Source organism: Loxodonta africana, chromosome X, assembly GCF_030014295.1.
Source record: "Loxodonta africana isolate mLoxAfr1 chromosome X, mLoxAfr1.hap2, whole genome shotgun sequence".
In the NCBI taxonomy this organism is placed as follows: domain Eukaryota; kingdom Metazoa; phylum Chordata; class Mammalia; order Proboscidea; family Elephantidae; genus Loxodonta; species Loxodonta africana.
Genome location: NC_087369.1, coordinates 57,536,746 through 57,559,555, shown reverse-complemented (window position 1 = coordinate 57,559,555; position 22,810 = coordinate 57,536,746). Strand labels below are relative to the sequence as shown.

The 22,810-nt window shown below is 48.9% G+C and overlaps 1 protein-coding gene across 14 annotated transcripts; it reads right to left on the bottom strand.

Annotated features, from left to right (window-relative positions):
- Positions 1-632: 632 nt before the first annotated feature.
- HDAC6 (histone deacetylase 6) lies at positions 633-20,727 on the bottom strand. 14 transcript variants are annotated; one of them, XM_023557878.2, is made up of 30 exons: positions 20,594-20,702; positions 19,283-19,405; positions 19,076-19,204; positions 18,853-18,941; positions 16,451-16,535; positions 16,313-16,353; positions 15,480-15,576; positions 15,217-15,314; positions 13,953-14,057; positions 13,770-13,838; positions 8,193-8,319; positions 8,020-8,085; positions 7,869-7,928; positions 7,704-7,793; positions 7,262-7,368; positions 7,105-7,172; positions 6,713-6,866; positions 6,489-6,617; positions 6,162-6,381; positions 5,742-5,875; positions 5,182-5,250; positions 4,866-5,058; positions 2,965-3,114; positions 2,549-2,723; positions 2,196-2,422; positions 2,010-2,084; positions 1,822-1,926; positions 1,549-1,695; positions 1,322-1,450; positions 634-1,070 (listed from the first exon to the last, which is right to left on the bottom strand). In XM_023557878.2, exons 2-30 carry the CDS (start codon positions 19,373-19,375, stop codon positions 1,002-1,004), a joined length of 3,300 nt encoding a protein of 1,099 aa, XP_023413646.2. In that variant the 5' UTR covers positions 19,376-19,405; positions 20,594-20,702; the 3' UTR covers positions 634-1,001. The 14 variants fall into 14 exon arrangements, with proteins under 14 accessions (XP_064134335.1, XP_023413650.1, XP_010596007.1 ...); XM_064278263.1 differs by having other exon boundaries at positions 1,822-1,923; XM_010597700.3 differs by having other exon boundaries at positions 2,010-2,422; positions 20,594-20,727.
- Between the last annotated feature and the right edge of the window lie 2,083 nt (positions 20,728-22,810).

Sequence of the window (22,810 nt, the reverse complement as noted above, 5' to 3'; positions counted from 1 at the left end):
CACTCAGAATGCTCCTTAAGAAGGGATTGACTCAGCCAGCAGTAACCGTCTTGCCCTTCTCTGTTTCCCTACTTCTTCAATGAATGACAGGGGCTCTGGTGATCATCTTGGGATCCTAAGATAGCCATGAAGAAATTTCAAGAAACCTTAGCCCTAACTTCCTTGAACTGCCAAAGCAATTCTCATTATGTGAGAGAAATAAAACCCCACAACTGTCCTCCCAATTTCTCTCTGGTCAACACTAGGTACTCCTTCCCCCAGGAAGCTATCTATGACCACCATACCCAGTTATGTTAAACCTGGACACCTCTCCCCCAATCACCAGATTAGATCAGACAGATGCGAAATTGAGGCCTTTTAAGGAAACTTCCTGCTAGTTTTTCTGCCTTCTCAGCCCAGGGTGGAGCCTAGTGGCCCACACTGAGCTGGCCGTGAGGCACATAATTCTAAGACAGGCACTCAGTTTCTACCAGAGTCTACCACTTAATCTCTAGTGGAGCCAGTCAAGATGCTTGCTCAATTTTCAGATAGTTTTTTTGGGGTGATGGGTGGGCAGGGGGGTGACCTGATGCAGACCCACTCCCTTACTCCTTCATTACTGCTGGCCAGAGATTCTCCACTCACTCAAAGTTAAAAGGCTTTCTCCAGATTTTGTAACAGCTTGCACTTTATTACATATGCAACCCTGCCATACCTGCCGGTATGATCCTCCCTCCCTCCAATGTCATCATCTTCAATGATACCAGTCCCCTCTTGGGGGCACTGAGTTGCCCTCCTTTTCCTCTGGGGGGAGTAGATGGGCAAAAGAAGATCCACAATTGATCAATACAGTCCTCTTAAAAGTATTTACACTTAAATAAGCACCCCTGGGGTGTTGTAAAGGGTATTCAGGATGGGATTCCATGAGAGGCTACCCCTCATCCAAGGTACAGGTTGAAATGAACCAGGGCTGGTCTATCTTGGGCCTCAGAAGGTGGAGAAGAGACAGTGCGTTCTGGTATTTAGTGTGGTCGAGGCATGTCCTCCCCGAACTTGTTTTGGTGGGCGAGATTCTTCACATCTAGGAGAGCCTGGGGAGGAGGCAAGAACAGGGTAATAAGAGCTAGTGAGGTCCCATCTACTTCAGCCAGGACGCTACCCCCGCTCCAACCCTCAAACACCCTGCTCCCTGGACTATTCCACAGCCCCCACACCACAAAAAAATAATCACATGAGACAGCCAAGCAGAGGGGTCTCCAGTCTACCCTCACCCAATCGGAGAAGGTACTGGACGGTGAGGGAGCTAAGTATGCACTCATTAAAGGGTCTCCCCAGGGCCCACCTGGTGGTGGACATATGCCTGACAGTGGTAACACCAGGTAGACAGGTCGACGAAGCTGAGAACTAGTGGATGTCCCAAGTCTTCATGGTGTTGGATCATATGGGCATTGATGTAACGACCGCAGCAGACCTAAAGTTGAGGAGTGAGTGTTGGGCAGGGTGGGCAGCACCCATCTGAGATTTTCTTCCTGGGTAACCTCTACCCCATCCCCTTCCTCTACTCCATACCTGATAGCAAGACAGGCACACCCAATTCTCCTGGAGGGATCCGCAGTCCTGACAGGGTTGTGTCACATCCAGGCCTGCTGCAGGTATGGGGCAGACTGCCGTCAAATGGGGACACCAGGGCAGTGGTGTCACAGCATAAAAGGTGGCCTGGGGTGGATAAAACCGAGTAAGATGGGGACCCAATCTCCCCACTACAAATTCCTACATGATATGCTCCTACCTGAAGAGACAAGTGGGCAAGAGAAGGAAGCCTCAGCCTCTCCCTGAGCTCACCTCGTCAGTGTCACCAAAGCCCATCAGCTTGGAATCATCCAAGTCCTGACCTCCAGCTGCCTCTCCTAGTAGCTTCTCTTCTGGGGTCTGAGAATCTGGGGCCTTCTGGACACACAGAAGCAAGAAAGGTATCTGAGAGGCCTGATTCTTGCCCCCTCTTCCCTTTACCTAGGTGTGGTGGGCCTTACCTGAGTCTTATTGCTTAGTTCCAAGGTCCTGAGACTCTCAATCAAGTTTCTGGGGAATATGTAAGGGGTGGTTCCCTGCACAGGTGAGGATGGGGGGGTCTGGCTGTCAGTGCATGAAGCTAGCTTGGTGTGCCCCACAGGCCCCTCTGAGGTGGTCTGGTCCAGCATGGCCCCACCAGTGGCTACCTCCAAGGACTTGTCTTTAGCGAGCTCCACCGTGGCTATCTCTGACTTAGCCTGGCCTGGAATGGACTCCTCCACAGGTGATGCTGAGGTAGCCTTCCCCATGCCTGCTTCCAGAATGTTTTCTTCTGGCCTGGCCATCCCCTTGGCTGACCCAGGATTGGCTGGTTGAGGCTCCTTCTTGGTGACCAGCCCAGAATTGGAGGGTTCCTCCTCCTTGTCCTCCACCTCTGGAACCATAGGAAGGAGATTCTTGAGTGTGGGTGCTAGCCCCTTTTCTGCCTCTAATTCCTGCCCCTTCCTGAGTCCCCTCCTTCCGAGTCCCCCATTGCCCCCAAGTCTCCATGCCCACTCACTTCTGATCCGCAAGCTACGCCAGTATCTGCGATGGACGTGGACAGTCTCTGAGATCGAGGCAAGGGCCCCTGATAGCGGGGGCCTCAGAGGGCCCAGCAGGGGTGGTGGGTCCCCAAGGAGGGTGCGGGTGCAGGCAGCCATGGACTCCGAGATGGATGTCAGGTTATAGCCACCCTGTGTTAAGAAAAAGGGAAGGGAAACTCCTCAGAGAGTTGGGGGTGGGGGTAAGATATCCTGTATGTGCCAACAATCCTAGGTGGGGACCATCACTGTGAAGTTTTGAAAGAGAGGAGAAAATGATGCCCAAAGGAGATTTTAGGACATTGCCCTGAGACACAACCAGCCAGAAGAAAGGGGAGGACTCCAAGTCTTCCAAACTACCCTCCCACAGTGTGAAGAGGAACAGGAGACTTACCTCTAGGATTAGGATAATGCGGCCGTTGGCAAGGCCCATCAGCAGGTGGGTGAGGTGGGCGTAGCCTTCAGGTGACACCTGGCAACCCCCCAAGGGGTCTCCCTGTGCGGCGTCAAAGCCAGCTGAGACCAGCACCAGTTCTGGGTTAAACTGAGGCAGGGAGAAAAGAGATGAATGGGCATGAGGGTGGGGACGTCAGTAGGCAGTCGGTGATAGAGACACAGATACATGGAGACCCAGAAACATTAGACACAGAGAGATGAAGACATGTGACCACAGACACGAAGACAAGGACAAATGAAGACATGGAGACAAAGAGATGGAGGCATGACAACAGAGACCTGACAACAAGGAAGGGGAAGACATGGAGACACAAGAAATAGAGACTCAGAGGCACAAGACTCCAAAAGAAGAAACACAGACATACAGAGACTCAGACACAGACAGAGACTTGGACACAGACAGAGATGTGGACATACCAAACACAGACTTAGAGACATGAGAGAGAGACATGAAGACATGAGAGACAGACATAAGAGACAGTGTCATGAGACACAGAGACGCACACATCCAGAGATGGTGACATGAGTCACAGGGAGACAGAGATATGTTCTCACATTGACATACGCCAGGGGGAGACAAGATGCACACTCTCCTCCCTGGGTCACACATGGGACTCACATGCACAAAACACAAGGTTTTATACACACAGTGCCAAACAGAGGCACAAACACACTCTCATCACAGAAGATGAACAATGCAAGTGCCACACCCAGAAAAGACAGTCCCATACAGCCACATATACCCATACACACACAGTCCCACACACACCATGACTACACATTCACACTAGTCATGCACATACAGTTTCTCTCAGAGCGGGCAACAATCTACAGCCAGCCCTGCACAAACACAACCATTCATGTGTGTGTGTGCGCATACACACAGACAGCCCCAGTGAGGCCATCACCGTACACTCATGACAGCCACACGCACACTGCTGCACCCAGAGGAGGTGGTCACTTGCACACATAGTCACACACAATTCCGCACAGTCACAAGCAGGTACTTACGGCCACCTGTGCAGAGCCAGACACACATATGGAATTGCACACACATACCATGTACAGTTTCCCAGAGATGGCAGTCCCTGGCAGTCACCTACATCTGCCCTCACAAAGTCTGTCACGCACACATAACCAGTCACACAAAATGCCTCACACACGCAGTTTACATAAAGAGAAGGTAGTTAAATACAGTCACTTATGCATAGTCTGACAAATATATACGGACCATCACCTAGTCAGGAAGATACATGCAGCTACGGTTATACACAGAGGTGGCTGCCACACACAGAACCCACTGCAGAAAGTCACACACAGGCTGCCACAGGGATGGCCACATATAGTGACATACAATATCCCACCCACAGCACATAGAAAAGGTGGTGACAAATAGCCACCTGCACAGTCTCATACTCAGGCCCCTTCCTTCCCTTGTGCAGTTACACAGAGATGGCAGTCACACACAGCCACCCTCATGTATGGACAGGCACACACAGTGACTCATGATGGTATACACAGAGCACACATCTACAGTTGGTTGCACATAGACCACCCTCGTACATTCAGGACAGACACACATCACACACACACATTCAAGGGAGTCTCACACAATGTCACACACAGAGAAGGCAGTCACATACGGCACAAGTACACACTCAGACAAGTACACAAAGGCCATCACAGAGTCACACCCCACCACACTCAGCTAGCAGTCACGTATAGCCACCACAGGCATCGTATATGATCAGGCGCCCAGTAGTCAGATGCACACACTGAGAAGGCAGGAAAGTACTGCCCCTCCAACCCCAGTCACATCACCTACATCCCGAGCCGTACCTCGTAGGCAATGGGAAGTACCAGACGATGCCAGGCAGCCAGGTAGTCGGGGTCACCCATGCGGGGCCCATTCCAGGCCACGTTGACAGTGAAGCCTACACCGGGGGCCTGGCCAATCTGGCTGCTGGCACCCTCATTCCCCATGGGGAAGAAGGTGCCATGATCATAGCGGTGAAGTGACATGTAGAGCACACTGCCGGGATGAGGGGAAGGAGGCCGTGGCCAGGTGGTGGCTGCCTTGCCCATGTAGGCCCCCAGGATCCCTGAGGCATGGCCTGCCTACCTCCCTGGCCACCCCCCTACGCCAGCCCCTCACCTGGGGTCATCCTCAAATATGTGCTGAGTTCCATTACCATGATGGATGTCCCAATCCACGATCAGGATCCTGGGGAGTGGGGGCAGCTCCTTAGTAACCCAAGATATGTGCCCCCTGGGAGATGGCTTAGGCTAGACCTCTGAGTCTGCAGGAGTATGTATTGCTGGTGGCAGGACCTGGGTCCCTTTTAGGAAAATGCTGGGTATCAGGCTTCTGGGTATTATCAGAGTAAATGTGAAAGCCAGATCCTGGGTCCCAAGGGCTTCACTCTGGGCTTGAGTCAGTGCTGAGGGATGGACGCTAGATTCTGCTCCGATAACTGCTATAGGCCAGAACTGGTGGGCGCTGGTCCCTGGATCCTGTTTTATAAGCACCAGGGTGCCACTGAGAGGCTAGATCCTTGGTCCTTGCCGGGTAAAGTGCTAAATGAGTGGACCTTTGGCTGTTTCTGGGTAAGTTCTGGGGGTGACACCAGGGGCCTGCTAGCAAAGCACTGGGCTGGGGGGGATCACCAGGTCCCAACAAGGGTCAGGATTTGGGGTTCCCCAGAGAGCTCTCACCGCAGGGCATGCCCACTGATGGCCTGGGCATGGCGAGCAGCCACAGCCACAGAGTTAAAAAAGCAGAAACCACAAGCAGCATCCCACTCTGCGTGGTGTCCTGGTGGGCGCACCACAGCAGTACCATTCAGTACCTGGAAGAGGAGCAGGAAGCTAAGATTGACCATCATCCCTCGCTGCTTTCCATCCCGTTCTCCTTTTCCCTCTCTCCTGTCCCCTCTAGCGGGTACTAGGGGCCCCTTCCCTTGCCTCCCAACCCACCCCTGCAATCCCCATCTCTAGGCATACCTCTCTAGTCATCAGGGGACCCCCCCCATACCTCCTCTCCTCAGGCCCTGCCCAACTCTCCCAGGGCCCTCTCTGTCCATTCTCCCAAGACCTCCTCTCCCTAGCCTATCACCCACCCCACAAAGGATGTACCTCTCCAGCAAGCACAGCCTCCACTAGGCGGCACACAGCGCCAGTGGCGAGCTGTGCACAGGTGAAGGTGCTGGGGCAGATGTAGATGGAGTCAAAGTTGGCGCCCTCACGGTGCAGTTCCCGGGTCTTCATGTTCTCCGTGGCCCGCAGACGAGCTATGTACTCAGCACTGGAGGCATGAGACGAGCACTGGTGGGCAGTGAGGTGGTTCCAGCCCCACCTGGGCGCCACAGCAGCTGTGTGCTCAACACTGCCCCGTGTTCTGGGAGGGAAACCCCAGCTCCAGCCCACTGGACCCCAGCCCCCTCAGGCATGGGGGAGTCTGACCTGTGGCAGGTGAGCAGCTCGGCATCTGTGGCGGGGCGTGCAGGCAGGGTGAGGCAGCGCTCAGTGAGGCCCAGCCCCTCCAGATGGCACATAATTCGCGAGATGCGCTGGGGCATCTCGGGGTGGTGGCTGGGAGCAGGGGGGAAGCCAGAGGTGGGGGATCAATGCTTGAGAAGCAGGCCAGGGACCCCACACCCACTTATCCTGGCCCTCAGGCTGCATACTTGTCCCATAAGTTGTAGTGATTCATCATACGCCGGTCATAGATCAGCCCTGTGCGAGCACACAGCATTGGCCAGGCCATGATTTGGGGCACAGGGGGCTCCCACGGCCCCTCCTCCTTGTCCTTCTCCACGCAGTCCTCCTCGAGGGTCTCAGCTACAAGGGGGAGGCCACATTCACCCTACTTTCCCAGCCTGGCCCCCGCAATACTCTGGGGCTGGGCTCACCCAAATGTAAAAAGGGGCAGAAGGCCTGAAACCAGGGCCCAGAGAGAGGGCCTGACCTTCCCTTACCAAGGTGGCCCAGGAAAGCTGGGGGCTGGTCTGGAAGAGGGTCTCCCCCACCACTCACGTCATGCCCAACCCTCCACACCAGCTCACTTCCCACTTCCTACCAGATTGCATAAGGACCTCCCAGAAGGGCTTGAGGGCTACCAGAGTGCAGGAAATCGAAGTTCGGGCACTGGAGGGCAGGGTAGGCGAAAAATGGGTGCAATGGCCCCTGGGTAGGCAGTGAGGGTCCCACTTACCCACTCCTCCACCTGGGCTCACCTCAAGCAGGGGGCACCAGGGGACTCCAGCATGGGACAAGGGTCTCCCAGAAGGGTGTGGAGCGAGGCACTGACGCCCTCAGCCAGGGAGCGGTAGTTGTAGCCACCCTGGAAGGAGGAGTTGTGGGAGAACCAGACACTCAGAGAATGATAATAATAACGTGCATACTACATGTCAAGCAAAAAGGAATTTAGAGGGTGACCTCAATTCACTGGACAATGATCTAAGGTGACTGTTATTAGCATTATGTCTACTTTATATAAGAAAAGCTGAGGCACAAAGAGGTTAAGTGAGTTACGCCAGGTTGTAGCTATTAAGCGGAAATGCTGGGATTGAAACCCCTGCTGGACTCGAAAGTCTGGTTCTCAAGTGCTCCAGAATCCACAGGCTGAGACAAAGGTTGTGGTAATGGGGTGAACTGCGGGCATGACGCATCACTCACCTCCAGAGACAGGATCAGCTTGCCTCCTGCCAGACCCATGAGCATGTGGGTCAGCTGCGCGAACCCTGCTGGAGTGGCAGCCATCTTGCCCTAGGGGGCAGGAAGGGTCAGCCTGGCTCCGTGCAGCCCCTCTGCCCACCTGCTACCCCAGGGACCCTGCCTTACCTTGGGGTCCCCTTGGAGGGCATCATATCCAGCAGCCACCAGGACCAGCTGTGGCTGGAACTGAGGAGGGAATGGACTACATGAGGCCCCTGCCCTCATGGCCCATCCCTCCACGCTGCCCTGTCCCTAACAAACCCTAGGTCCCCAGGACCTCAAGGGCAACTGGCAGCAGGATGCGCAGGAACGCAGCAATGTAGTCGGCATCCCGCATCCCCACCTGCAGACAGAGGCATGACAGAGTCAGTCAGCCACTACCACCTGCTCTGGACTACCTGAGAGGCAGGGGTGGGTGTTACGGTGGGGGCAGAGTATGCCACCACTGACCTGGTTCCAAGGCACATTGATGTTGTATCCCTGACCTCGGCCGAAGCCTGTGGCGGACCAGTTAGAGGCCTTAAGGTGGGGCCAGAACTGGCCGTGCTCATAGCGGTGGATGGAGAAATACAGGACGCTGGAGGCAGAGGAAAATAGAGGTGGGGGGCTTGGAGGAGAGTCAATCTCTCCAGCCCACAGCTGCCATGGTTCACTCATCACCCGTTTCCCCATTCAACCACTCATTCATTCTCCCATTAATTCTTTAATCCATATATCCATTCATTCTTCTGTTAATTCACCCTTCCATTCAACTGCCAGTTTGTTCATTCTCCCATTAATTCTTCATTTATTCGCTACATCACTCACTCATTCATTTGGTCTCCCACTGGAGCCTCTCAGTAAACCTCACTGCCCCCCTCAGTATCTGTTATGGATTGAACTGTGTCCCCCCAACCACTATTGTTGGTTGTCCACCATTCTGTGATCTGATGTGATTATCCCATGTGCTGTAAATCCTAACCTCTGTGATGTTATAGAAACGCTGGTGGCATAGTGGTTAAGAGCTATGGCTGCTAACCAAAAGGTCGGCAATTCGACTCCACCAGGCACTCCTTGGAAACCCTCTGGGGCAGTTCTACTCTGTCCTATAAGGTCACTATGAGTCGGAATCGACTCAATAGTAATGTTTTTTTTTTTTTTTAATGATGTTATGGCACAGTGGTTGAGAGCTACAGCTGCTCACCAAAAGGTCAGCAGTTTGAATCCATCAGCCACTCCTTGGAAACCCCAAGGGGTCGCTATGAGTCCGAATTGACTTGATGGCAATGGGTTTGGTTTTTGGTTTATGTTAATGAGGCAGGATTTAGAGGCAGTTATGTTAGGAGGCAGGGCTCAATCTACAGGATTAGGTTGTATCTTGAGCCGATCTCTTTTGAGATATAAAAGAGAGAGGAGAGAGACCTCATGTCACCAAGAAAGAAGCACTGGGAGTGGAGTGTGTCCTGTGGACCCAGGGTTCCTGTGCTGAGAGGCTCCTAGACTAGGAGGAGATTGATAGCAAGGACCTTTCCCCAGAGAGAGAAGGCTTGGAGCTGGCACCCTGAGTTCGGAATTCTAGCCTACTAGACTGTGAGAGAATAAATTTCTCTTTGTGGCATTTCTGTTATAGCAGCACTAGATAACTAAGACAGTATTCACCTGGTTCCATGCTCAGCTCAGAAACCCTGGGAGCTTTTGGGTCTATCCCAGCCCCTGGGGACTCCTGACCTTGCAGGGGACTCTAGATCATGCGTGCCTACCCACCTGCCCCTGTGACCAAGACATTGGAGACCCACAGGTGGCATGGGGCTTGTGGGGTTAGGAGGGGTGGAACTTAGGTCTCTATGTGGAGGTGGAGGAGGGTGGGGGGTTGTCATGAGGTCAGTGAGGGGGCAGTTACTTCTCTCCAACACTTTACAGGCCCCCTTTACTACTTCCTCTATTTTATAGGTGAGAAACTGAGCACTAAGAGGGGTCCAGGGGATTGTGAGGGGGACTGACATACAAAACAGATACTGAAAAGTCAGGACTGTACATGTTCTGATGGAAAGCCAGACAAGGGGCCGTGAGAGGGTTTAACTCTGGGCAAAAAAAATGAATAATCTTTCATCCATCTACTCATCCATCCATCTATTCATCCACCACCTGCCTTGTTCCAGAAAGAATTTAGCCTGCATTTTTTTCTTCTTAGAGATATGCAAGAAATAGTGGTATGCAATAAATCTAGACAAACTTAAGAGACAAAATCTAATAAATGTTGATAACAGTTGTTAAAAACGTAATGCAACTGACATAAATGGATTTTTGAAAATGGGAAATATCTTGGAATTAGGAAATGAAACCCCTGCTAAAACTGATCCTGAGGAGCAGGTGGGTGATGAAGCAATCATTGTTTTATTTTGTATACTGATAGATAAATATAGGTACTAAGTTAACCATCAGTGGAAGAGAAATAGAGCAGAACATAAAAATTATCATCGGGAATAAAAGAATAAAGAAATATTTGGAGAAAACCAACCCCACAGGAGTATCACCAGAGTCAACAAACAGAACTAACACCCAAGGAAACTAAGTTTATAAAGCAAACAGAGGGGATTTTAAAATAAGTTCGACTCATTTCCAGTGAAAGGGTGGTGGACTGAGAGCACAAGCTTTACCTCCTCTTCCTTCTACAATTTCAGACAAATGACAGTAAAGGAATGTTAAATGAGTAGCAACCCAGAAAGACAGGGAGAATGAGGGAAAAGATGTCAGACAATGAGTGACTTCAAGTCTCTGGAAGGTAGAAAGCCTCAGGACTTTGAGGCACCAGGTGTTCCAGAGAATAGGGTAACACATGGGGTATTAGACTCTCAGAGCCATCTCCCATGCTGAGCAGCTGGAGGCAGGGCACCCCACCCTCCCTTACCCTCAAGAAGATGACCTGATTGGCTCATAAAATAAAGAACATCACCCCTTAGTGCTGCGCTCCTTTAAAAAACCATCTATATGAGACCAAAGGGTCAACAATTACTCTAAAACAAAGATGAGAAGGTAAGGGGGCAGGGGAACAAGATTACTGGAGACGTAATAGCCAGAATGGAATTAATGAGAATGCTGACACATTGTGAAAAATGTAACTACTGTCACTGAATAATTTGTATAGAAATTGTTAAATGGGAATCTAATTTGCTGTGTAAACTTTCAACGAAAACACAATAATATATTATTTACAAAAAAAAAAAAAAAAGATGACCTGAGGTTTCTCCTCTGGAGAAATCAAGCACAGACACTGGGTCAATGCACCCAAAATCAACACTGAATAGCCAATTCTCAATTAGCAGGTCACCAAATTTGTTTCTTTTAACTACTTAGTTTTAGTTTAAGGAGTCCTGGTGGTGCAATGGTTAAGCGCTCAGCTGGTAACCAAAAGGTCGGAGGTTTGAACCCACCAGGTGCTCCTCAGGGGAAAAAAAGACCTGGTTATTTGCTCTCATAAAGATTATAGCCTAGAAACCCCTACTCTGTCTACTCTGTCCTACAGGGTCGCTATGAGTCGACATCGACTCAACAGCACACAACAGCAACAGTTTTAGTTTACCTGCTTTCACTGTCTTTATAAAAAGATTTTAAGGACTCTCCAATCTGTCTCCACCCCAAGACCCTACTGCTGGAGTTATAAGACTGAGAGAGGGGAAGCTGGGAGATTAAAGAGCACAGAGAGAATTTTTACTTATACATTCTTATTCTTAAGGAGGAATGTATTGAATATATTCACAATTCTTCATACTCATGCATATGGTCAATAATGTATCCACAAAACAACAAATCTATACCCTCTGGTGCATTTATTAGAACAAAAAGAACAATTAATGATACTTTAAAAAATTCTTGTTAATTTTCTTATGCGTGATATTGTGGTCATGCTTTTTTTTTTTTAAGCATCTTACATTTTAGAGATACATTCTTAAATATTTACAGATGAAACTATATGGTGTCTGGGATTAGCTTCAAAATATACAGGAGCAAGGCAGTGGGTGCAGATATAGATGAAACAAGATTGGCTAATGAGTTGATAAATGTTGATGCATTGAAATCAAGACGCCAGAAATGAAAATAAAGAACACAGGAGAAATAATAAAGATAAAAACAGAAAAAAGAATGAAGTACAAAAAAAACAATAAAATTGTAGAAATGACTCCAAAAGCCAAAAGCTAGATTTTCAAAAGATAAATAAAATAAACAAGTCTTTGGCAAGGCTGAGGAGAAAAAGAGAGATGGCAGCCCAAAGAACAGATCCTCTTGATTCTGGCATTTGGCAGGACCCCATCTAGCGCCTGGGTCTTTGCCAGCATGGCCTAAAGTGAAACCTGTCAATGGAAATTCCCTGCCCCCATTCTGGGAAAATGCATTTCAGGAAAACATACCTACAGATACCATGGAAGAGTAGCCCCATGACAGCCACCTACAACAGTAAACACAGTACTTTGCTCTTAAGCATAAACAGCCATATAAGGATCATTAGACATTTGAGGAAAATCACATCACGAAAGAGAAGGACCAATATAAACAAACAATTAAAGCATCCCCAAAATAAAAAGACTTATTTCAGGGAACAGAAGAGAAGACATTTCTAATTAGTACTCTAAAAAACAAAATCAGAATGATATGGTGTAGAAACAGAGAGGAAGAAAGTACTCTTGGAGATTAAATGAATGTCTAAATACAAAATTCAACAGAAGACTTGAACGTAAATTTGAACGTAAATCTCCTAGGATACAGGGCAAAAGGAAAAAGAGAAAACATAAGACAAAAAGTAAGAGACATAAAATAAAATAAGAGACATAGAGGACCAACTCAGAAGGTCTATCATCTGGCTAACAGGAGTTCTAGAGAGAACAGAGAAAGCACAGTAGAAGAAATTATCAAAGATCTAATAGATGAAAAACTCCCAAGAACTTAAGAGAGGCCTGAGTCTAGAAAACAACCTACCTAGATCAGGCAAGGGGCCGTGAGAGCTCAGGATTTATGGAAAAAAAAGTGGATTCTATGCAGTTGGTCTCATAGAAGTCTAGATAAGTACAACCTTTCTGGAAGGAAGTCTGGCAGTATATACCAGAATTTAAAGCATGCTGACCCTCTGACCCAGAAAACCACTATCAGAAATTTATCCTTCAGATATACTCAGAATAGTATAAAATACATATTTTCAAAATGTTCATTGTAGACTTGTCTAATAACAAAAACTAGAAAGCATCTTAAATATCCAGAGGTCAAAGAGAAGTACGGCCACGCGATCCAAAAAAAAAAAAAAAAAACCAAACCCAGTGCTGTCAAGTCATTCCGACTCACAGTGACCCTACAGGACAGAGTGGAACTGCCCCATAGTTTCTAAAGAGTGCCTGGCGGATTCGAACTGCGGCCCCTGTGGTTAGCAGCCGTAGCACTTAACCACTACGCCAGCAGGGTTTCCAAACAGCCACACAATATAATGCTATAAAGCTCCTACAGAGAAAGAGGTGGTTTTAAATGAAAAAAAAAAAAAAAAGCAAGTTGCTGAAGAGCATGTAGAGGATTATCCCATTAGGCACTGTCAGCAATAATAATAATGAATAGTCATACATCCGCAGGAAAAAATCTGTGAGAATATAATCCACACTGTCAATAGTCATTTATAAGGTGATGGGAATTCTAGGAGACTCACAGTTCTTTAGACATTTCTGTATTAATTTTTTCAACACATACTTTACAATATTGCCATAATATGAAAAAACAAAGTTGTAACTTGAGGTTCACTCCAGTCTCAGTGAACAAGATCCCCAAATATTTCTGGGCTCAAATCATGTCTCTACCACTTTCTCTATGTGTAACCTCTTATCTTGTAAGCCTCAGTTTCCTTATCTGTAATATGGGGAACCCAACAGTCCCTGCCTTATACAGTGATATTAAGAAAGACAGCAGACACACACAATGCTAGCAAAGATCCTTTGAATGCCTTGCTTTTCCTTCCTCCTAGGCCCCTTCTGGCTGGGCCTATGTCTACTATTTGCAGTTGGACTTGGGGCATACCTGGGGTCCTGGTCAAAGGTGAACTGTGTTCCTTGACCATGGTGCACATCCCAATCCACAATAAGGACCCTGTGTGCCAGGAGAAAGGGGACACTGTGTAAGGGGATCAAGATGAATGCAGGGGAAGAGCCCAGACCAGGATACTCCACCCCAGGCCATCATATCTGCCCTGCTGCTGCTGACCTCTGAATATCATGCTTCTGCTGAGCGTAGCGGGCAGCCACGGCCACATGGTTGAACATGCAATACCCATCCATAAGATTGTGCTGGGCGTGGTGTCCAGGAGGCCTGGGGAGGACAGGGAAGACCACAAAATGGTCAGGGGATCCTCCTCTACTGAGACAGATTCTCCCCGGCTCCCTAATCCTGGAGTACCAACTCCTCCAATGCTGACTCCTGCAAATCTGCCAGGAACTGAGTAACTGGGACTCTTGAACCCTCACCACCCCCAATTTACAGCTCTCTCTCCAGGGGAGGTTTGCCAGTGTTCAAATGGTAACTGCATACAGCCTCACACTCAGTCATTCTGCTGCTGAGGATTTAGTCCACAATCTATACAACAAAAAGAGTGAAATAACATGTTTGTAAATGCCCAACGATATTTGCTGCAGAATTTTTTTTTTAAACAGCAAATGATGGAAAAAACCAAAACATCCATTAGCAGGGGACTGGTTGAATTTTTGTACAATTGCACAATGGAGTTTTATATGGCTCTAGGCTAGGCTTAAGGAGTCGTGATGGTATAGCTGCTAACCAAAAGGTTGGTGGTTCAAACCCACCAGCAGCTCTGCAGGACAAAGATGTGGCAGTCTGCTTCTGTAGATTTATGGCCTTGGAAACCCTATGGGGCAGTTCTACTCTGTCTTATAGGGTTACTATGAGTCAGAATCAAATCAGTGGCAACGAATTTGGTCTTTTTGGTTAAGCTAAGCTTCCCAAGATGCGTAAGTGAAAAGTGCATGGTATGGAAGGGGGTATCAAGTACTCATACCATTTATGGTTAAAAAAGGAGAGGGGGTGAGAGGATATACTGACTACATTTCGTCAGCTCTGAGATGCCAATGATTAGAAGACGTACCATGATTTTAAATGCCAACAACAAAGCAGAAAATGCTATCAATTAAATTCTGTGACGCCACTGTTTGTAAGAAGTATGTGTATTTCAAGACGTTAAAAATAGGAAAAAAATATACGTCTTAGAATCAATGAGATAGTAGTTATTCCTTGACTAAGCATAGACTGTTTCTGGGAGGACACGAGCCACTGGTTACAATGATTACCTCCCAGGAGAGGAACTGGGGGTGGGAGGGAGACTTTTTCTTATATGCCCTTTCGTATCTTTGACTTTTGAACCATGTGAATATATTACCCATACTAGTAAATTTTAAATTTGAGAGAAAGAATTAAAAAAAAAAAAGGTAGAAAGCTAAATGTTAGAGGTTCCTACCTGATGACAGCCATGCCATTCCGGACTTTGGCCCCCAGAACTGCATCCACCAGTCTGAGGACAGAGCCTGAGGCTAGGCAGGCACAGGTGTATGAGTTCTGCAGTGACAGTGGGGAGCAGAGAAGGAGTGAGGGAGAGAACAGGCCTGTCCACTCAGCTGCTCCCATAGGGAACACAGGGGAATGGGGTCCAGGGTGGGGCGGACATGGGGATGGGGACCCTAGGAGTGCTGCCTCCCTTGCTCCCGCAGCACTCATCCATACTGGATGCAGGTAGACTGAGTCATAGGTGTTTGCCAGGATGCGGAGTTCCGCCTCATTCATGTACTGGGTCGTCTCCATCAGATCAATGTATTCTAGGCTAAGGAACAGATGGGGGATGGCATTCAGGGGACTGCCTCCCTCCTTAGCCCTGAGCAGGGGGACCGTATCCCCTCCCCATCTGAGTCCTTCATACACCATACCCTGGGTCAATCAAGGCCCTCAACTGTCAACCAGGGGAAATAGCTGAGACATAGGTCACATTCCCTCCTTCCCTAGCCCGCTGCATTCCCTGTAATAGCATTTGCTCCCTGCCACCCTTCCCTGCCCCAGGCTCTAGCCACACCAAACCTTACCTCCAGGACTTGGGCCATACTGTTCCACCTGTCTATACCTCCCTTCCCTCTCAGCATTCCTCTTCATCTAACTCACTCTTTCTCTCCTCTTAAAGCTCAACTCAGATACCCTCCCTCTGCCAAGCTAGCTTTCCTTGAACCACATGCCACCAGGCCTCTTATTTTGGGCTCCTGCAGCCCTCTGGGGGCATAGCCCTGATCATTCTGTCCACATATCAACCATCTTTTTACAACCAGGTTATAGTAACAACAGCTCATCGTGGGCTGATGATATGTCAGGTACTGTTCTAAGCCCCTGACACTGAAGCCTCCTGATAAAGGCATGTTTATTAGCCCCCATGTTACAGGTGATGATCCAAAGAGCCTCAGTTACTTGCCCAAGGCCACAAAGCCCATGATGTTCCTTTCCAAAGCAGTCAGCCACCCTAGTCAGCCCAGGGTAGCTTCCTCCCCATCCCTACAAGGCTACCAAACCTTCACCTGTGAACCAACATCAGCTCCTCCTTTTTGGCTGACCGAGCCTGGGGAGACATGAGGAATAAATGGCTAAGACACAAGCCAGGCCCAGGTCCCACCAGTCGCCAGCCCTCCACCCAGGGTATCTGCTGGGGGACTCACCTGGAAGGAGATACAGCGATCTAAGAGGCCCTCCTGGGTCAGCTGCTCCTTGATGGCATGGAGCCGCTCAGGGCATTCAGGGAAGCTGGGGAGACAAAGACGCAGTCATATATATGTACGTATGTGTATATATATATATATATATATATCTAAAACTGCCCCATAGGATTTCCAAGGCTGCAATCTTCATGGAAACAGACTGCCACATCTTTCTCCCATGGTGCAGGTAGTGCGTTCGAACCACCGACCTTTCAGGTAGCAGCTGAGCGCTTAACCACTGCGGAACCAGGGCTCCATCTCTCTCTCTACATTATATATCTGTCTATAGACAGTGGTGAGCACCACATCTGCTCCTGCCACATCCCCCCCATCCAGCCTTCCACAGCTGCTCAAGCCAAACACTTTGGAATCTCCACTGACTCCTGTTGGCTCCAATCTCAAAATATATCCAGAGTCTGACCCTCTCCTCATCACCTCCATTGCTACTACTATAATCTCTCACCTGAGCTAGTGCAGTAATCTTATTGGTTATCCTCCTTCTGCCCTTGCTCCCCTAGCACTCCTTTCTTTACACAGCAGCCAGAGACATCAGTTAAAACCTAAATCTTTTATTCAAAACCTTCCTGTGGCTCCCACCATGGTCCAGAAGGCCCTACACACTGTCCCCCACCTCCTCTCTGACCCCATTTCTTACCACCCTCCCTCTTAATCATTTTGCTTCACCTACACTGGTCTCCTCACTGTTTCTCAATAAAACCAAGTATTCACTTGCCTCAGGGACTTTACTCTAGTTGTTCCTCCTGCCTGGAACTTTCTCCCAGATGTCTGAGTGGCTCACTCCCTACCTCCTTCAGGTCCTACTATTTAACACTTAAGAATCCCCTCCACTGTACTTTCTACTACCCTTCTTCCCACTTTATTCTTTGCCACAGCACCTCCCTTTCTAACATACTACACAATTTACTTTTTTTTTTTGGTTTACTGTCTGTCTTTCCCTTCTAAAATGCAAACTCCATGAAAGCAGGGTTGTTTATTCTGTTTACTGCTGTATCTACTACTCCTCAGTAAATACTAAATATTTATTCAATAAATGAAAGGCATACAGTTTTTACACCATGAATCTTACATTTAGATGGGGGAGATAAGATACTCAACTGGTAAACATACAAATATAATCATTTAAAAACAATGACATGGGCTCTAAGTATCTAAGTCAGGTATAGGGTAGGGTAGTGGCAAGGAAAAGCCCTCTCTGAGAAAGTCTTGCTGAGATGTGAATGGTGAATAAGCACTAGCTGGGAGAAGAGGAGACAGAAAGGAATCTCTGGAGAAAGGATCAGCCAGAGTAAAGACCTGAGGCGAGAGGGTACCTGGCATGTTTGAGGAACAGCAAGGGGACCAATACAGGTGAAGTGAAGTGAATGAGGGACAGGGTGGTGGCTGATGAAGTTACAAAGATGATGTGGGGCCAGTCACGTGGAACCTTAGAGGCCAGGATGAAGAATTTGGACTTTACCTTGAGGGCAACGGTCCACCTTTGAAGAATTTTTTTTTAAGCTGTTGTGTGGAAAACAGATTGTAGGGATGAGGGCAAAAGCAGCGGAACCAGTGAGGAGGCCTCTGCAATAGTCTAGGTGTATGAAGACTGTGGCAGCAGTAGAGGTGGTGTGGAGAGATCAGATACTGAATATGTATATTTTGAACATAGAGCCAATAAGGATTTACTGATGGATTACAACAAGGGTGAAAGTAGAGTCTGTGGGAAGTGTAATTCTTCATTTTCACCATAAATGTCCTTGCCCCAGTGAACCCATCCAGGAACCCTGAATGCTAGCTTAGGGTCCTCTATTAAATACCCTTCAATCCCCTGGTCTTAAGTCCTCCTTCATTAAACAATTCATACTGCCATTGGCTGTTTAATGATCAGCTCTCCTACTCTCCTTTCAGCTCTCTGAGAGAGGACCTTGTCTATCTTGTCCACATTTGTATCACCAACTCCTAGCATACTACTACCAGTTACCAGTTGCCATTGAGTCAATTCCAATTCATGGCAATTTCATGTGTGTCAAAGCAGAACTATGCTTCATAGGGTTTTCAATGGCTGATTTTTTGAAGTAGATCACCAGGCCTTTCTTCCAGGGCACCTCTGGGTAGACTCAAACCTCCAACCTGTAGTTAACAGCTGAACTTAACTGTTTACATCACCCAAGGATTCCTCCTGGCACACAACTGTTTACATCACCCAAGGATTCCTCCTGGCACACAGTAGGTGCTAAAAGGAACCCTTTTAACTCTAAGCCCCACCTCCCCAAATCATCTGCTTCCAGTTTCCAGGCTGCCCTAAGAAAGAATTCCTTCTTGCTAATGTGTTTTTGGGGACTGCTTAGAGGACTCAGCCTCACCTGTCATCCCAGAGGCAGTGGAATTCATTTAGCTGCTCTTCGAACACCAAGCCTGTGCCAGACAGTGCCTTGGGCTCCAGGTTCAGATCCTGCAGGGAAAAAATGGGAGACACAGATCCAATTAGAGCCTGAGTCAGAGGGAACATTCCATACTGTCCAGGATGGGAAACCTCAGGGTCTTGGGTTGCCATTGGAGGCTAAATCCAGGCCAGGCCCCTCTCACCAGCTCTTGCAGCCCCATGATTAGGTCTTGCTCTGCTGCTTGGCTGAGCTTCTTCATTCTGCCTTTCTTCTTTACCTCTGCTAGACTAGGGCTGGAGCGGGGTACAGCACCCTTTTTAACACCACGCTTCTGTCAAGCAGAAAGAAGGGTCAGAGTCCAGGGGACAACCCACGGCTCTCCCTCCCCGGGGCCGGTCTGGGGCCTCACCGAGATGACGCTGGAGTTATGGGAGGGTGAGTGGGGGTTGTGTCTACTCCTTCGCTGTCTGTTTGTGGTGGAATCTTGGCCGGTGGAGGTCATGGTAGGAGAGACTGAGCCCCTGACACGGTCCTGGGGGAGTAGACGTGACTGTCTGTAAGGGACGGTGTGCCCAGAGGACCCAATATCCTTCCCCTTGCCGGCCCGCCTCCTATACTATTCTCCATCCCTTATGCTAGCCTATTCCCCACTGCCTTCTAAAACTCCACTTCTCCCAAGACCCTCTCCCTCCACTGGGGTGTCCCTTTCACCTTTCCACTAAATTCTACCCCTTTTACACAATTCTCTTTTCCTCTTTCAAATACTTGCCCTTTCACTGAGCCATTAATTCCCGACTCAGTCCTTTCTAGGGCCTGCCCTTCCCAGCTAATCCCCGCCCTTCCACTCTACCTAGCCCCCCATTCCCAGACCCTTTCATTCTTCTAAGCCTCGTCCTGGTTGTGGAACTCTGATGGTGTAGCGGTTAAGAGCTCGGCTGCTAACCAAAAGGTCAGCAGTTTCAATCCACCAGCCGCTCCTTTGAAGCACTATGGGGCAGTTCTATCCTGCCCTACAGGATCGCTATGATTCGGAATCGGCTCGACAGTACCTAACAACAAGCCTCACCCAGACCCCACCCCTTCACAAATCTTCCTTTTACGGCGATCTCCAGGGAAAATCGCCCACGCTTTCACTCAGCCAAACCCAGCCACTGCCCCATCCCAAGCTTAACGATTCACCTACCCTCACCCCTAACGTTTCAATAAGTCCCGCCCCTGAGAGGACTACTTTCCTTCCTCCAGACTCTATCCCCTGCCCTAGGCCCTACACTTAACGCCACACCAACCCCCTCTAGCCAGTCCTGAGCCGCCTCCCGCTAGCTTCCGCCCCCTTCTCGCTCCCCACATTGACGCAGACCAACCGCTTCGGTTCCACTCACTGGGCGCGGCCCCCTCTCAAACCCCGCCCATTGCTCTCGCTAGCAAATTCTGGCGACTTGTGGGACGGCGGGTTCCCAGGCTCCTCCTTTCCATTGGGGCGGTTCTCTCTGCCTGCTGAGATCCCGCCCACACCAGCTTCCTCAGTGCCCCCCAAGGCCACGCCCATCGCGCTGGCCACACCTTCCGCAAGCTCACAAAACTGGCGCGGAGGCAGGAGAAACTGTCTATGCTGCGCCTGCGTGAAGTGGCACTAGCGGTTCAATACAAGGCTAAGGCTGTCCCGTCCCCCGGCTACTGCTTGCCTGCTTTGGCCACCAACCCTCTGCCCCTGCCCAGTCACCTCAGGAACCCTCTGGATCCGCGACGATTGTGCCTTGCAAAGATTCAAGAGAGAGCAGGGAAGGGAGGGAGTTAGGCAAGGGCGTTTTCCCACTTTCCCGCTGCTTCCGGCGCGGCGCTCCGTGATGACGTAGCTTGGGCGGGCTGGCTGCTGGGCCCGAAGTGGGGCCCAGAGTGGGGTTGAAACTGAAGGACGGTTTGGTAGCGGCCAAAGTGCGAATGATGATGATCATAAATACTGTGGGGATTCTATGAGTTGATATTCACTAAGGTCGCACACATTAAGCACACACCAAATGTTAAAAAAGCTATTAAAATTCTGGGAAAATGGGTGGTGGCGCAGGGGGAGGCGTAGTGGGACAAGTAATTGTAATGCTAAAAGCAAAAAACCAAACGCGTTGCTGTCTAGTCGATTCAGACTTAGCGACCCTATACGACAATAGAACTGCCCTATAGGGTCTCCGAGTTCGATTCAAACTACCCACCTTTTGGTTAGCAGCCAAGTTGTTTAACCACTGCACCACCGGGTTTCCAATTGTAACGCTAGCAAGTACTGTACACCAGGCATTGTTAGCCACAACTCTATGAGGTACTTCCCATTATTAATGCTGCTTTGCAGATAAGGAAACTGAGGTTACATGACTTGGCCATGTGACCTTGGGCAAGTTACTGAACATCTCTGTGCTTCAGTTTCCTCATATGGAAAATTGTGATAATAATATTGCCCGAGGCTAGAATGGAGTCGGAGTTTTTCATGGTTGGCTGGTCTCCCTATCTGCCTCCCTCCACCTGGTAAACTGCACTCAAGCTGTAATACAAAGCCTGTGTGCCTAGAGAGTAGGGGGAGTTGTTCCTATGGCCCGCTCTCCCTCCCACCCCTGTCTAAATATCAGCTCTGCAGGAGGTCGGTTTGTCCTCCTAATCTCCCTCTCATTCTCCACCATTTCCTACCGGGCTGCAGGCTGGGGCCAGAGAGATAAGCGGTCTGGGGTTCAGCAGCGCTGACTAACAAATAGATTGACAGCCCCACCGCCCAGTAGGTGGGCCTTCTGACCCTCTTGAAGACCTCCCCCCCACTTCCAGCCTCTTCATGCCTTTCATTCTTTTCCATCTGAACATGCCTTTTGTACCAGTGGAAGAGAGTCATAGACTTAAGACCTTTAAACCTCAAAGAAAATACACATACAATGATACACACTGGGAAACATTCTGGGGTTGTTATGCTTGCAAAATAAGAGTGTAGGGAGTCTGGAATGGGTCAAGGCCCAATTTTTTGTAGTCAGGAGAGAGGTTCCTATAGAGCAGAGGTTGGCAAACTCTAGTAAAGGCCAGATTTTAGGCTTTTGAAGACCACATAAGGTCTCTATGGCATATTTTTATTTTTTTTAACAACCCTTTGAAAGGGTAAAAACAGGCTACAAGCTGGCCTTGCCTGCAATCTATAGTTTGCCAATCCCTGCTTAGAGTATCAGTCCTTGGTTTTCCTTACCTGGCTGGGATTCTTCTATAGGATGAGGGCAGGGGTTCCCTGTGGCCTGAAGAGAGGTATTCCTTTTCTGTTAGGTTTGAGGACAGGGGTTCATTTACAAGGCCAGGTCACTTCTGGTGTTCCTCTACTGGGTCAAGCAAACCTTCCTGGACAGGGAAGGCCCAGAGGTTCCTATAGTTTTAGTAGTGGTGTTCCTCTCCTGGATCAAGCAGGAGATTCTATGCAATATGAGACAGACATTCCTAGGGAGCTCTAGACTAGGGGTTCCTGTACAAGTTCAGGATGGGGCTTCTTAGACTGCATTATGACAGGTTTCTACAAAGAGATCAGGGGGTCCAGTACAGGGTTAGAAGAGGTGTTTCTGTACAGGTTCAGAGCTTGTGTTCATATAGACAGTAAGATTAGGTGTTCATGTCCAGATTCAGGTCAAGAAATTGCTATTAATTTGGATAAATTATGCTAGCTACTGTAACAAACCCAAAATCTCAGAGGCCTTAACAAATAAATGTTTATTTCTTGCTCACACAAAATCCAATCTGCATATTTACTACAGGTCCTTCATGGGCCAAGGAAACTTCCATTTAGTGGCTTTATTTTCCTTTACCTCCTCGGAGTTCTTGCTATTCAGCTGGTAAATGGAGCAAGAGAGAGAGTGGAGGATTACCGGAGAGGATTTTATGGGCCAGGCCTGGAAGTGGTGCGTAACACTTCTGCTTACACTCTCTTGGC